This window comes from Microtus ochrogaster, chromosome 2, assembly GCF_000317375.1.
Source record: "Microtus ochrogaster isolate Prairie Vole_2 chromosome 2, MicOch1.0, whole genome shotgun sequence".
Taxonomy (NCBI): domain Eukaryota; kingdom Metazoa; phylum Chordata; class Mammalia; order Rodentia; family Cricetidae; genus Microtus; species Microtus ochrogaster.
Genome location: NC_022010.1, coordinates 2,826,597 through 2,841,535, shown reverse-complemented (window position 1 = coordinate 2,841,535; position 14,939 = coordinate 2,826,597). Strand labels below are relative to the sequence as shown.

Genomic DNA, 14,939 nt, shown 5'->3' with positions numbered 1-14,939 from the left:
CCAGTGACTATCCGCGGTGTAGTTACACACCCAGTGACTATCCGCGGTGTAGTTATACACCCAGTGACTCTCCGCGGTGTAGTTACACACCCAGTGACTCTCCGCGGTGTAGTTATACACCCAGTGACTATCCGCGGTGCATACACCCAGTGACTATCTACTACATACTGTTTTGTGGCCTGCCATTGTGCAGGGGATAGGGTGCCCTGTGAGCTTGCTACTGAGTGTAGAGTGAGGATCGTATCCTAGTTAATGTGACTGTCTAGCAGCATGTTCCGTGGACTGTCCGGTGTCTGTGGTGCTCTGCCAGCATGCGTGGGGACTGGGCATGTCTGAACTGTGGCCCAAGGGGTGGACCCAAGGTTTGCACATTTGTGTGATCAAGAGGCATAGCCCAAAGATAGATTCCAGCAAGTGCAAAGGCCCTGAGGAGGCTATGAGAGCCTCCAAGGGCTTCAGTGTATAGATGCCATGACTAGGGGAGAGAGTGGCCAAGTCAGCTGAAACCTTTTTGTTTGGTTTGGTTTTGAGGAAGGGTCTCATGTAGCCTGGCTGGTCTTATATTCCTGATCCTTTTGTCTCCACCTCCCTAAATACTGGGATGGCAGGCGTATGCCGCCTTGCATGAGCACCTTGAGTGCTCAGCAGCTACCTCCTGCAGGTTGAGGACACTGGCCAAAAGGCACCAATCTTGGAGCAGTGGAATCCCACCCTGACCCCTGTCCATAGGCTCCCTATCCCATTATAGACCTCTGCTCTTCCGTGGAGTGTCACAGCTGCTTGTGTGTGCATGAATGTGTCACTGTGTGTGTTGGGGTGTATGAGTACATGTATGAGTATATGTGTTCTTTAATAAGCATGTGCATGAGTGTCTCAGTGTATGTGTGTGTGTGCATGCATTCATGCATGAGTATGTGTTCATGAATGTGTGTGCCTGAGTGCATCCCACACGAAACCATGAGTTCCATGGTGGTAGGGGGTCTCTGGTTTATATCAGTGCATAAGCAGGTGCTCTGTAATGTATCTGGGGAGCAGGGGAGTTATTTACTGAGCACCTGTGGGGACCCAGCACTCTGCATGCTGTGCATGAATATAGAAGGCTGACAGACATGCGAGGCTAAGAGCTGGAGTTGACGCCAGCGGATGCAGTTGGAACCCGAAAGCTTTTGCACCGTCTGTGCGGAAGGAACTCCGGAACCAAGCTGTCTTTCTGTGTCTCCCCAGCCCTGCAGAGACAGCCTGTGGGCACAGCCTTCTTCTCCCTGCTGCTTCTGCCATGGGCACGAGTGGATGGCCCATTCACCATGAACTGTGACCCCCGCCCCGGCATTCCTAGGTGGTCCTGTGTCTCTCGCTGAGGATCTGACAGCCTAGGTAAGTTGGTACTAAGCTGGGGGCTGGGTGTTTGGAAGGTGAGGTTTCCGGGGAATTTTCTGTCTGTCCTTTGTGCATTGTCAGTGTCCCATGTCCTGGCTGGGTGCTAGTTGTAGAATGGGACTTAGAGAGACCACCTGAAGTGAGCATCCCTGGGCACTGTTCAGATGGAAGATGTTAGGCTTTTAGTTCTCCCAGATCTGCATTCTGCTCCCAGCTGAATGGAGACAATGTTCTCCTTGGCTTGGGGAGCTGGAATCTGTTAGTCCATGGGGTGTGTGATGGAGAGAAAAATGTCCAAATCTGTCTGTCTTCATTTCTTACAGTGGAGGAACCACACAAGGCCTGGGAGGTTAATCAGGACACTGTCTCCCTTCTGAGCACATGGAGGGGCAGGGCCATCTCTGGGGCTCTTACGAAGGGATGGCTTTCATAGCAGAATCAGGGTGGGTCATGAGCAGGGAGGTTTGTATGATGCTTTTTAGGGTGAGAAAGACATAAAACGCTGTATTTTAAAGGGGCAGGGCTGAAACTCAGTGGAGAGGCCTGTCCTGTGGTCAGAACACCTGGTGGGCGGAGGCAAGAGGTCAGCCTTGGCTGCCTGAGACCCTGGCTCAAAAAGCAACAGCAACAACAAAAGGCAAGGCGTGATGGGCCATTATGGGGGAGGTGTGGTTCTAGCTGAGTGAAACCAGTTGGGGACTTCTCTGGGCCCATTTTCTTCCACTCCACGAAGCACATCATCCCCACCTCTCTCAGCTGCTGGAGGATTTGGGGGTTCCTGCCTGAGAGCAGATCTCAAAGCTGACCAGCCTGCAGGGTGGACGGGCACACGGGTGGAGTACCAGGTGCACCTGGTGTAGCTAGGCCTCTCACAACCCACTTCCCAACCACTGCGGAACTCCTCTTAAGACTGTAAGGGGCTGGACCTGGCTCAGCAAGGAGCATGTGCAGCTTGGGAAGCCCTGGGTTCCATTCTCACCCCTGCAAAACCAAAACAAGCAAGGAAGCCGAAATAAAAAGTTGTTCAATAGCAAAACCAACAACAAATAGACAACATAGGGCGAGTGAAAATAACAAAATAAAACAAAACCCGAGGACGTGGGAGGTGGGGGAGGGGCAGCCGACTGGGTTCCATGAGCGCTCGTCTGCAGTGTTTCCAGGGCCTCCTGCTTTGGGTGGCTGTGTGAGCGGAGGGTGGTCACTTACCTTCTCTGTGCCGAGTCCACTGAAGCCGGACTCCAGACTGAGCCAGGCAAGGCCTCAGATCGTGGGGCTTTGCCTGACCCCTCTGAATAGAAGGTCGCTGTCTGTGCCTTTCCAGGCCCCAGGAAGATGGCAGTGCATCTGGAATTTGCCCAGTGAGATCAGGATCTGGGGCTCTGGGTCTAAGGTCTCTCTGTCTCTCATTCAGAGTCTCACAAATATTCTTTGCTAAATTTACTGTTTTTTTTTTTTCAGTTGCTTCCTCATATCTGATGTGCTTAATCCTCATGGAGCTACATCCGTAACCATGGTGACGCGGGTCGAAGTTGGCTCTATTGCATCCCTGAGGGCGGGGCCTGGCCTCGGTGACATCAGCAGGGAGAAAGCCCTGAAGAGAACATACTTTGGTCAGACTAGGGATGCCCCTGGGGCCCCCTCCACTAGAGTCCTGAGTACAGAAAGCCCCCTACGGACCCACCTGTTCCCTCTGCCCCTTGCTCCCAAGCCTTTCCTTAAGGAGCAGGTCCTTGAGAAAAAGATTCCTGTCACATCTTTGTGGGCTGGTGCTACCCAGTCCTGTCCTTCAGCTGAGATCGACATGAGAGAGGCTAAAGAAGATGTGGCTAAAAGGATGCCGGGCTTAGCCGGACAGGAGGCAGGCAGAGGAGAGGGCCTGCCAAATGGCCTGTCTGTATCTAACAAGGCCACCTTCCTGAGGTCTGGCCCCAGCACCGTGGGCCTCTTTGAAATGAACAAACCCGGACCCAACCTAGGCAAAGGAACTAGTGAGGGGAGCCGGGAGGCCAGCTCCCGCACAGCCCAGGCATCTCCCTTAAGTGCCAGGCCTGAGGTGGCCGCCAAGCCTGCCCTCCCAGCTCGAAAGCCCCCAGTGACTCTGCCCCGACCCACCTCCCTGTCAAAGGACGCTGGGTCTGACATGTCCCAGAAGTTGGCAGGCCAAGCCCAACCTTTGCCAAAGGCCCACAGTGTGGAGGACCCTGCTGGCTGGGCTCCAGAGACCAAGTCCCATCCGAAGAGACGCCCCACGTCAGCAGTGTTCGAGTACCAGCCGCCCCCAAAGCCAGGCCCAGGTGGAGTGGCAGTCACGGGCAAGGTCCCCCCTGTCCCTCCGGAGAAGACGTGGGTGAGGAAACCCAGGCCTCTGTCTGTGGACCTGACTGCTGTGTTTGAGAGTAGAGAGACACTGCTGAGGAAGGTGCCCGGTGGGCAGAATCCAGTAGAGAGCCAGGGCCCAGAGAAGACCTGTGTGCAGCCTAAGGGCAATGCAGAGGGCCCTGTCCGCATGGAGGTCACCCCTCAGGACCCCGACTCAGACTTCCAGGAGGTGGCCAAGAGGCTCCATGTGCGGAGGGAGAGGACGATTCTTAAACAGACAGATACAGACAGCCCTAGGATTCCCCAGGATGAGGAAAGGCCAGACCAACAGTCAGAGAAGGAGCCGGGGTCCCCTTTGCCCAGGCCAGGAAGAGGCCTGGGACTGGCTGAGGTCAAGGATGGAGGGTCTGAGCAGGAGGCTCCTGCAGGGACCATCAGGAAGCGTCTCAGCCTGTTTGAGGAAGAGACTGCTGTGGCCTTGGTGGTGGTGTCCGAGCCCTCTCCTAGTTCCCCTGCGTCCCCATCCACAGTGCCAGGGTTGGAGAGAACTGGTGTGAATGTTCAGGCTCGGATCAAAGGTTGGACTGTGGAGAGCACGGGGGCGAAGCCGGAGGTCAGGAGAAGGACATCCCAGGCGCGGCCGTTGTCTGTGGATTTGACCAAACCGTAAGTAGACACATCCTAGAAACTTGCTCAGCCTCAGGCTGCCTCAACACCCACTGGAGAGCCCAGGGCTAGCCTAACACCTGCACATACATCCATTACCCAGGGGGAGGCGATGGTAGTGATGCCTCTCAGGGTACACACAGATGAGAAGGTCGGGACATCCCTGGTGCTGGGCTCCGTTGGTACTCACTGTAAGAGCGCAGTGATGGAAATGAGGTTCTTGCTTCACAGGTGTGGGTGAGAAGGTGAGGCGCTGTGGGGAAGCCAGAGTTGGGGAGTCTGGATCAGTTCCAGCTCAGCCTGGTTCTGTGGCTAAGCTGCCCCCAGGGTCAGACTGCCCTTTAACTAGAGCAGGGATGGCATGTGCCTCAGTGGCAGAGTACTCAAACGGCGCTACGCAAGGCCCTTGGTTCTGTTCCTAGCCCCACTTCTGTCCCCAGCATTTCTTCCCCCCATACACACGCACGCACACGCGCACACACACAGACACAGAGAGAGAGAGAGATTAGGCCTCAGCCTCCATGAATATATTGAAAAACAAATAAACCAATAGAGCCTAGATGACCAGGGCCACCGTCTAATGTAGCCCAGGCTGCCTCAAATTCTCTAGGTAGCTTAGGATGACCTCCAACTCCATATCCTGTTGATTCTACCTCCATAGAGCTGGAATTAGAACCAAAATCCTCTCCAGGACCTTCCATCAAAGATTGGGAGAACACTCTAGAAAGAGTATGGGCAGTGTTCTCCATGGAGGAACCCTCAGCACGGGAGTCCTGGGGGCACTGAGTGAGCCACTGAGGCTAATACCGACACCCCATGTGTGCCACACCCCACACACTCCAGCCTTGTTTCCACTGTGACCACGCTTCCCACCAGGGAATACTTAAGGCCTTGGGAGCTTGGTGCAGCCAGGGGCCAAAGTTAATTTTAGGGGTCCAGGATGTGAAACCCGGGTCATCAGACTTGGCAGCAAATGGCTTTACCCCTGAGCCATCCCTCATCCTGCCCCAGGGATGCTGGTTCACTGGTTTATATGTTGGGAGATTTTGAAAGAGAGATTCTCAGTCTAAGACAGCAGAGATGCCCAGGGTCTCACTGTGCTATCCAGGTGCCTGTGAGGAGTCACATGATCATGTGACAGATGGGGAAATCGAGTCTCAAATTAGGAACACTCATGCCCTCTCAGCAGTATGGATTGCCTGGTAGGGATCAAGTTCAAATGTTTTGGAACCCCCTCCCCTGTTTCCTTTCTTTCTCTTTATTCCCAAGCCCCAGCCCTGAACCCTAAACACTGTATAGACACTTTGTGATTCATGTTCAGGCTTGTACTGCAGAGAACACGATCAGAATGGGAAGATTCGGATCCCCTCCTCCTTCCCTTGCATAAGTAGGGAAACTGAGGCCCAGAGGGGCGATTGACTAGACACACTGAGAAGTATAAGCAAGTCCGTGTCCCCATTTATATGATGACCCACCACCCCCGGGGTCTTGGGTCTCAGGTCTCGTGGCTGCTCCTTGGCAGTGGGTGAGTGTTGTGCCCACAGTTGCTAAGAAGAACCATTAATTATCCTGCCTGGGGCTTCTTCAGTCTTCCCTAAACGCCTTCACAGAGCTATTAGGGTCATGGCTTGCCTCTTATGTCTGCCCTATAAAAGAGGGTGGTAGGTGTTAATTATCCCTGCTTTACAGCTGAGGAAATAGAGGCTCAGGTGAGGCCACAGGCCACCCAGGCTCCCACGAGGAGGAGGGAGGGAGCTGGGAGCAGCACCCGGCACCTGCTTCTTCTTCCCAGCGGCAGACTTTTTCCATGCAGATATGCTCTGCCTAAGGTACACTCTTCCCACCAATTCCTTGTGCCTTCTGTGATTACAAATGACACCACCTTTCTCAAAGGAAGTTGGCCAGGTGGCCAGGTTTATGCCTTTCTGGGCCCCAAGCCGAGGACAGTATGGGCTTCAGGGAGTCAAGGCTTGTCACTCTGTGAGTAACTCTGTCTTTGTCCCAGGTTCTCACGATCACCTTCCGGCAATGAGGTCGGGTACGAGAAATGTGCTCTGCTGGGTGGCGAGCTCACTGGGGAGAGGAGAGAAAAGGTAAGTGTGCCGTGCACCATCTCGGCTAGGAGAAGCTTGGGATCCGCCAGGCGCTGGCAAAGGCAGCAGAATCTTGTCACCACTGCTGCTGGCATGTTCAAGTCCCTGGCGCTGGGGCCGAAGGCTATGCACAGAGGCGCCTGGCAGGCATTGGTTTTATTTTTTTTTTCTGTGCAAAAAGTTCGAGGGAGCACCTTCTTCAGTGGCTTTATTCAAGCGTCAGGGAGGCAGAGGCAGGTGGATGTCTGTGCGCTTGAGGCCACAAGAACTTGGGAGAAACCTTGCCCCGTTCACTCCTTGAGTTCTTTCCCTTCCCCTTGACTCGGTACCCAGTAACAGAAACGGTTCCGATGCCAAAAGCCATGTTTCTTTGCTCTGGCTCTTAGAACAAAGCTCCCAGTCACATGGTCACGTAACTGTTTATGGTTGATGCTCTCTGGCCTTATATTTCTTTTGACACATCTTTGCTGAAGTGCAAGGGACAGACATGAGAATGCGGCCATAAAGAGCCTGAGCAGCAAGCTTCCACCATGTCCTCCCCGCAGCCGCTGCCACTCAAGGTGGCAAACATTTACACCACACCCAGACACCACCCTTGCCTCTCTGATGTCTCCAGCCTGCCCTTCTCCCAGCAGACCCCCGTAAGCTTTCTCTCCATAGAGACTGGTTTCCATTTCTAAGACCTTCAGACCAATTGAGCTGGTGACAGTCACGTGCTTGTTTATCTGGCCTTGTCTCTTCGTTCAGAGTCACCATTCTCAGGTTGGTCATCTTGTAGCCCTTTTTATCTCTGTGCTGTATCCATCCAAGAGGTGGACCACAGTGGGATTTGCAATCATTCTTTGGCTGGCACTGGGGTGGTTTCCAGTCTCTGAACTATTAGAAAGTCTCTAAGTCTCTCCCTCTCCTTTCCCGCCCCCTCCCCTCTGAGATGTGGTCTCATGTAGCTCAGGCTGGTCTCAAACTGGCTGTAACTGAGCCCTTGAATTAGCTCTCAGGGGCTAGGATTACAGGTGTGTATCGCCACACCCAGTTTTGGGCCAAGCTGGACGTGGAGTCCAGAGCTTTGTGGATCTTGGCAAGGACTCCACTAACTGATCCATGTCCCTAGCCCAGTTTGTTTTGTTTTGTTTTGCTTTGCTTTGCTTGGGTAAATACCTGGGAGTGGCGTGGCTGGGCCATGCCTCTGCTGGGCTACTGTGTCAAAAGGGACTTCTGCTATCTCTGAATAATAGACCAAGAGCTTCTCCAAGGCCTTGTCCCTCTCAGTGAGTCCCCAAGGAAAGGAGCTGCCTTGGAAGGGCAGTGATGGCCACTCCATTGGTACCACAGAGGCTGCAGCAGTGCAGCATGGGTCTCGGAAGGCTGGGGCTTAGTAGGGACTGTCCTTAAATCTCAGGGCTTGGCTTGAGGGACATTCAATTTTTCTGTAAATTTTGATTATTCAAAAATTCTCAAGAAAGAAGAGGTTAATAAGCCCCTACTTTACATTTTACCAGGGATCATCTCTATAAGAAATACTATTTGCTGGTTTTTAAAAATTGTGGTAAAATAACAAAATGGGAAGCCTGATGGTAGAGCCTGGGACTTATCTCCCACATCAGTCAACCACAGTAAGCCGTCAGCATTGTCCCTGCAAAGTCTGAGAAGCCTGTTTGTATTGTCTATGCTCTTCAGCATTGAGTATTTTAGGGTAGGGTTTGGCTTGGTGGATATAGTGTTTGCTGTGCAAGCCTGGGGACCTGAGTTCAAATCCCACCCCCATGAAAAAGCCAAGTACAGCAGTACACCTACAATTCCAGAGCTGAGGCTGTGGAGACAGAGATTCCCCTGGGTCTAGCTGCACCGGTGAGCTCCAGGTTCAGTGAGAGACCTTGTTAAATAAGGTGGACAGCAGAGGGAGACATTGTTGACCTTTGGTCCTCACAACACACATTTATTGTGTCTTGCTGTTTTTTCTTCATTAATTAAACAGTTTAACTTGTTTTTATTACTGTATGGAGGGAGATACATGTGTCATGGCACGTGGTCAGATGCCACTTTGCAGTGCCCACCCTCCAGCTTTGGTTCTGGCGGTAGAACTCAGGTCACCAGGCCCGGTGGCAGGTGCTTTCCAGGTCGAGCCATCTGAGAGACAGTTTGCTGCTTTAACAGGGAAGCCCCTTCATTTGCCTCCCCATTTCCTGTCCATTTCAAATCCTAATGTTGTCTTCTGCCATTTTTCAGCGTACGGAAGGACATGGTTTGGATGGAATCCCCACCACAAAAAGTTCCTGGAAGTCTGGGGTTCCCCAGAAGACTAGGCAGACAGAACCCAAAGATGCTTCTGGGCAGGACCCTGACAAGTATCAGCGTAAATACTCACCAGGAGACTCAGGCCCTTCTGAAGTCAGTCCAGAAGATGATGGAAGCTTCCAGAAGGTGTGGGCCACGATGTTTGAGCATCATGTAGAGAGACACACAGTGGTTGACCAGGCAGGCCATTGTCTCTCACCTACATCCCCTCATGATGTGGCTGACATCCCAGATCCCAAACCCAGGCCTGAGAAAGGCTATTGGCTAGGGAGGGACCCTCCCGGAGTAATGAGCAAGAGAGACAGCTCTAGGTGGTCCAGCCATGCTGACCCAGGGATGCTGGGACGAGCTGTCCTTGTGGATGTAGAGCCAATACAGTATCCCACATCTGTCCCTGAGACACAGGCCATGGAAGAAGGGCACAGCACTCACACTATCCTGACACATCAGGAAAGTTCCCTTGTGTCCCAGAGGATCCAGCCCAAGTATGACATTGTGCATGCCACAGGGGAGCGAGCGCACAGTGAAGCAGTCTCCAGGGTGCCCGAGGAGAAGGCCGTGACTCTACGCAGTGGCAGATCCCGGCTCTCACTGCAGGGTCGGCAGCTGTCCCAGGAGGTCAGCCCTGCTCACCTGGAATGTGCGCTGCAGGCTCATGGAGGTGCTGGCCAGAGGGCGAGTTCATTATGGGCAGCTCGGGGTCAGGAGGCCAGTGGATCAAATCCACAGGATGGACTTGGGGGCAGTTTCCCGCCCTCCAAATGGACAGGAGGGGCCGTGACAAGCTGGCACAGCACCTCTGTGGTCGGCAGAGATCTCGATGGACCCAAAATAGGTCCATCCTGGGAGAGCTCTTCAAATCCTCCATCCAGGGCCACCGCCGAACCCTGTGACTCCCTAGTACAGGAAAGACTGAACTCCTTGTCTCTGCAGAAAGGTCCCCTTGAAGTAGCCAGTGAAGATAACCCAAGGCTGGCCCAGCCTGAAGTCAGAATGCGGAGATCCAACCCTTCAGAGCCAAGGATGGACAGGTGGAGGCGGCGGACTCTGCCACACGATGTGAAGTTTGATGCATTCAGCCTCCTCACGCCAGAGAACACTTCCAAAGAGCAACAGAGACCTGCAGATGATGTGACCTCCTCAACCTGTGCCTTAAAGAGACCTCCATTGTCCTACCACCAGGCACAAACTCAGGAACTGACGCCAGGAGCCTCACAAAGTAGGACTTGCCCCGTGGAGAAGCCGGGGCCGTCTGCTGAACCCAGTGCGACTTTCTTTGCGGTGACTTACCAGATACCCGATATTCAAAAGGCCAAGAGTGTTGTTAAACCAGGACCTGAAAATGTGTCGGAACCTCCTAGAAGAATGACTCCCCCTCTGTCACCTCGCTCTTTTACGTCTACTTTGGCTTCTCCTAGCCATGAAGAGCCACGGGCTCCTGCCAGCAGTAAGGGCTGGGCCAAGGGCAGAGAACATGAAGAAGGAAAGGGTCTTCCAAAACACACGAAGGCCACAGAGCAGCCATCATCTGCTGGGGACAGGATTCTGGATCCTTCCAGGGACAGAGTTATTGATGTGGATGCTCTGGGGAGTCATCGAGGGTCAGAGGATGGAACTGCAAAAGGCAGCAGGACCAGGGCATCTTCAGGCGTGGGTGCCCCACAGACCTCCCCGGTCCTGAGGCGCCCCAAAAGTCTCCTGGTCAGAAGGAGAACAGAGGTGATCAGCGAGACATTCCCAGGGAAGGTGAGAGATGGCTACAGGTCTGGCGTCCTCGATATTGATGCTCTGATGGCCGAGTATAAAGAGCAATCAAGCAGAAACCTCAGCAAGGCTCAGGAGCAGAGGGGCAGTCCTCCAGCCGAGCCCAGTGGCTCCCCTCAGGAGAGGTCAGGTTGGCCCAAGGAGATGGAATGGAGACGGAGAAGCCTGAATGAAGCTCCCTGGTCAGACAGTGTTGGAAAAAAAGCGGGGACCTTTGTGAAAGCTCCCCAGACCCCTGGCCCGAGCAAGCAGCCAGCAGAGCCCCTAGCGGCAGCCGTGACCACCAAGTCTGGCCTGCCACTGTGGGCACCACCACACTCAGCTTCTGGGGAAAACTGTCCCTCACTCTCCCCTGTTCCTGCTGGTTCCAGGAAAAAATCCCCAGGCCTTGCTGAGTTGGAAAGCAAGCCTTCCCCCAGTGAGCACCTGGAGGCAAAGAATAGGCAAGGCCCAGCCAAGTCCCAGGAACCAGACAGCGAGGACAGAATCTCTCCCAGGACACCTCCCTCTGACCAGAAGAAAGGGACACCAAAGAAGTTCACGAGTCAGGGAGTGGAGGGTGATGGAGTGAAGTGGGGAACCCCCCCACGTGACTATATATCACCAGCGTCACCACTGGACATCAAGAGGGCCTGCTCAGAGAAGGGCCCACCAGCCAGGGTCCAGGAGGGCCTGTCGGTCATGCAGGATGCCAGGCAGCGGAGAGGGAAACCGAGTCTCCCTGCTGAGACAACCAAGGCCACAACGGGACCCTGCCAGAAGGAGGCAAGGAAGCCAGATGGTCCTAAGGTTAGTACATGGTGTTTTTTTCTTGTCATTTTAATTCTGGCTGATGTTTAAGCATCTGTAGCGAGGGTGTCAGACTCAGCCTTTGTGTGACTAAGTGGAGGAGGCCTAGGCACTCTGGGGAGTGGCAGAGGCTGTGGGAGCAGAGTATTCAGGCAAACCTTCCCGACAGGTAGGTGTGCAGACCCTTCCAGACTCCACGAAGTTTCTGCTTCCTCCTCTCTATCCTCTCCCCACTCCCCTTCTTTTGCTGGGCAGGGCATGTGAAGCTAGTACTTAGCCCCAGCCCTGACCAGTTTGTCCTGGGACAGCCTGAGAAAGTGACATCATTTGCTCAGAGAAATCACATTTTCAGGTGGATTTTCCTGTCATAAGATGGTTTGTTAGAAAACCTTCCCAGCCAAGTTAGTCCCTTGCTCTGTCTGCTTGACTGTGGATTGTGGGTTCAGCACTCGGCCTGGGGTGGGGATGAGAGCCAATGTTTTGCGTGAGCAGCGTGGAGTGCCTGCTCTATACCAGTTTTCTTATTGTCTTCCCCAGAGCCAGCGGCAAGTACATGAGCTTCCAGAAAGATCTTTGGTGTGTGAATGATCGTAAGAGGCCTACTGGGTTTTACAAGCTGGCTTACCCCAACTCTGGGTTCCCCCAGAGGCAGAAGCCTGTCTTAGGTACCTTAGGGACTGGCTGGGGATTGGGAAGGTGACAAGGAATTTGATACCAGTGTGTGTGCAAATAAAACTTGGTGCCCTGAGAACCTCTGGGAAGCTCATAACATGAGTGAGTTGATGGGGTCAAGGGTCAGAGGGCCTGAAGTATGGATTTTCTGCTTCCTCCTATTGTCCTCTAAGCCTGTGTATGGGGATGTGAGACTCTGCCGTTCTGATTGGACAGCAAGGCTGTCTGCACACAGGAGGACGGCTTTGCTCCAGTTCATGTGTCTGTCCTGACTACTAGGGAGTGGACAAGGTCTGCTACAGGTGTAAAATAGGCAGCAAAAACACAAAAAACAGGACTCAGAGAGACTAAGAAACCTATTACAGGTCACACAGCAAAAGGCAAAGATGCTTGAGCCCAGATCTAGTCAGATGCCTATGAGATGCTGACCACTGTGGTCAAAGTGGGGAGGGAGTCTGAAGCCCAGTGCAGCTCTTGGAGAGATTTTTTTTTCGCCTTGGCTGGGTGATGGGGACCTGGAAGTTACATGATGCTCAATGAAGTGCTGGAGGAGTGGCCCAGGAAAACATCCTGGAGGAGGCACTGAACTCAGTCACTCCCTGAGGAGACACTGGGACGGCCACAGCAGGGACAGAGGCCTGGAAGCTGGAGAGTCCTTCATAGCCATTGTCCTGTGATTCAGCGGGAGGCAACAGCCTAGCCTGAGCAGTGTTTTCTGCTGTGACAAAATGTCACAGGCTGGACATTCCTGGAGAAGAGAGACTCATTTCCCGCAGTTCTAGTACCCAGGGCTGGCTTCTTCCCTTCCGCATTATCCTGCAGTTTCAGGTCACAGTGTCTTTAAAGTAGAGCACAACCCAGGATTGTGGCAAACAGTTTCTCATCCCCAAGCCTGTGGGAGAGGAACCAGGGGGCTAGCCTGGCAAAGGGACTGTGAGGAGTGTTTAGGGGGATGCAGCTTCAAACCTGCGGCTCTTCTGGGAGCTCAGGCTTCTAAGTGCCACATGCAGAACCTCCCATACTTGCCATGGAACTTCTCCGTGCCTCTGGTGCCTCCTGTGCCCACACCGTTCAGGAATGATGGCAGTTCCCAGCCTTGAAGCCCTGCTGTGGGGAGCTGCAGGCTGCTGCAGGCTGCGTGTTCCTGTGAGGGGCTCACTGGAGCTGTGCTAGCAGCATGAGGGGGAAGAGCTGTGGAAGGTGACACTTGCTCAGCCCGCCAGCACCTCAGGTCCCGCTGGCAGCTGGCAACAGAGAGCCCAACAGAGAGCCCGGGCTGCAGAGGGGCCCTGAGTGCCCAGGCCCCAGGAGGGCTTGTTGTCAGGGATCAGCTTTCTCAAGGCTGAGGGATGGAGAGACCAGCTTCCTGTTTCTCCCTTCCTGCTTCTCTCCTGCAGAAAGGCCTTTGGTTGACTTTGGGGTCAGGGTCTCGTGTAGCACAGGCTGTCCTTCAAGGCCTGACCCTCCTGACCCCTACCTGTGCTTCCTTGAGTCTCTCTGATTCTTGATCTTAAAGAACAAAAACATGCAAAAGAATGAAAATGAAAAGCCAGAGGCCTCAGCTCAGGGCTCTAAACTCTGCAGACCTCCGGGGGCAGAGGGAGCAGGAAGCCTTCTTCCCTGCAGCTGGTGAGGATTTCTGCAGCCTGGGATGGCACTGTATGCCTTAGGAGCTAGAACTATTCCATGGTTTTGTACATACACATCACACACACACACATACACATGCACAAAAGTGGTGTATTTCTGTTGGGTGCTTAGGCGAATTTCAGCCATCTAGGGAATGTGGGGGTGCAGGAAGCGAGGCCCCTCCCAGAATGCTTGCCTTTCAGGTCTTGTGGTGCAGACCCCAAACCCCAGCTACTCAGGAGGCAGGAGAATCAGAAGTGCAGGTCCTACTGGATGGAACAGGGTGGCCTCTCCCAGCCTGTGAGCCATGCCCCTTAGACACCTTTGGCCATGGCTGCTAGGCAGGTGTCCTCAGTCCTCTGGGGACATTTTGTCGTCACTCTGGGATGGGTTATCGCTGCCATTTAGGCAGAACTCAGAGCTTCCATTTGAATCCTCCAGGGAGCGGGGCAGTCCCATGCAGAGTGAGCCAGGTCACATTTGACCCTGCTCTAGAGCCAGGGGACATGGGGGATATAGTTAGTGTGAAACATGCCAGTGTTCCGGGGTACTCCTACACTTTGGGGGTGGTTAGTTAAGATGTTTTACTATAGGCACAAGGGTTGAGAACCAGTGCTCAGAGCAAAGGGTGACGTCACATACACGGCCACTCTTCGCAGTGACTGAAGTGGTTCCTCATGGACTGTATCTGGGCTTCCTCCCTGGTCTGCACTGCTGTCAGACTGCGCAGGCGCAGGCGGTGTGTCTGTGCTCTTACTGTGGAGGGTCTTCACATGCAGTCCAGCTACTGATAGACACCAAAGGGTGGTTAAAAGGACAGTGTCCCCTCTCCCCCTCTCCCTACCTCCCTCCCTGCCTTTCCTTTCTCTCTCTTCCTGCATCCCTCCCTCCCCATTTCTTCCTTTCCCTCCCTGCCGGTGCTGGGGATTGAAACCCAGGGTCTCTGGGGCGTCCTGTGTGCTGGGTGAGCAGCTACCAGGGTGAGTTACTTTCTTTTTTCTTTTGACACAGGATGATTCTGTTCTTAGGCTGGGCTTTACTCATTCTTTTGCTGGCAAGTCTTGAATTTGCAATGCTCCTGCCTCAGGACCCTCCTCTTTCCTCCCCTCCCCTCCCTTCCTTCTCCTTCCCTCCTCTTCTTTCCCTTCCTTCTCCTCCCCTCCCCTCTCTTCCCCTCCTCTCCCTTCCTCTCCAGCAAGCTGAGGTTACTGGCCTTCTCTCTCCTCCCCTCCCCTCCCCTCCCTTCCCCTCCAGTAAGCTGAGGTTACTGGCTTTCTCTCTCCTCTCCTCTCCCCTCCCCTCCTCTCTTCTCTCCTCTCCCCTCCCCTCCCCTCC

At 53.9% G+C, this 14,939-nt stretch overlaps 1 protein-coding gene across 1 annotated transcript in view; it reads left to right on the top strand.

The window, feature by feature from the left end:
• Kiaa1671 (KIAA1671 ortholog) overlaps positions 1-14,939 on the top strand; it is a 139,857-nt gene that overhangs the window by 31,349 nt on the left and 93,569 nt on the right. The window contains exons 2-5 of the mRNA XM_013349280.2: positions 1,225-1,374; positions 2,836-4,362; positions 6,368-6,455; positions 8,682-11,303. Coding sequence (XP_013204734.1) covers positions 2,888-4,362; positions 6,368-6,455; positions 8,682-11,303 — 4,185 coding nt within the window. The 5' untranslated portion in view covers positions 1,225-1,374; positions 2,836-2,887. The remainder of the gene's footprint in view (positions 1-1,224; positions 1,375-2,835; positions 4,363-6,367; positions 6,456-8,681; positions 11,304-14,939) is intronic.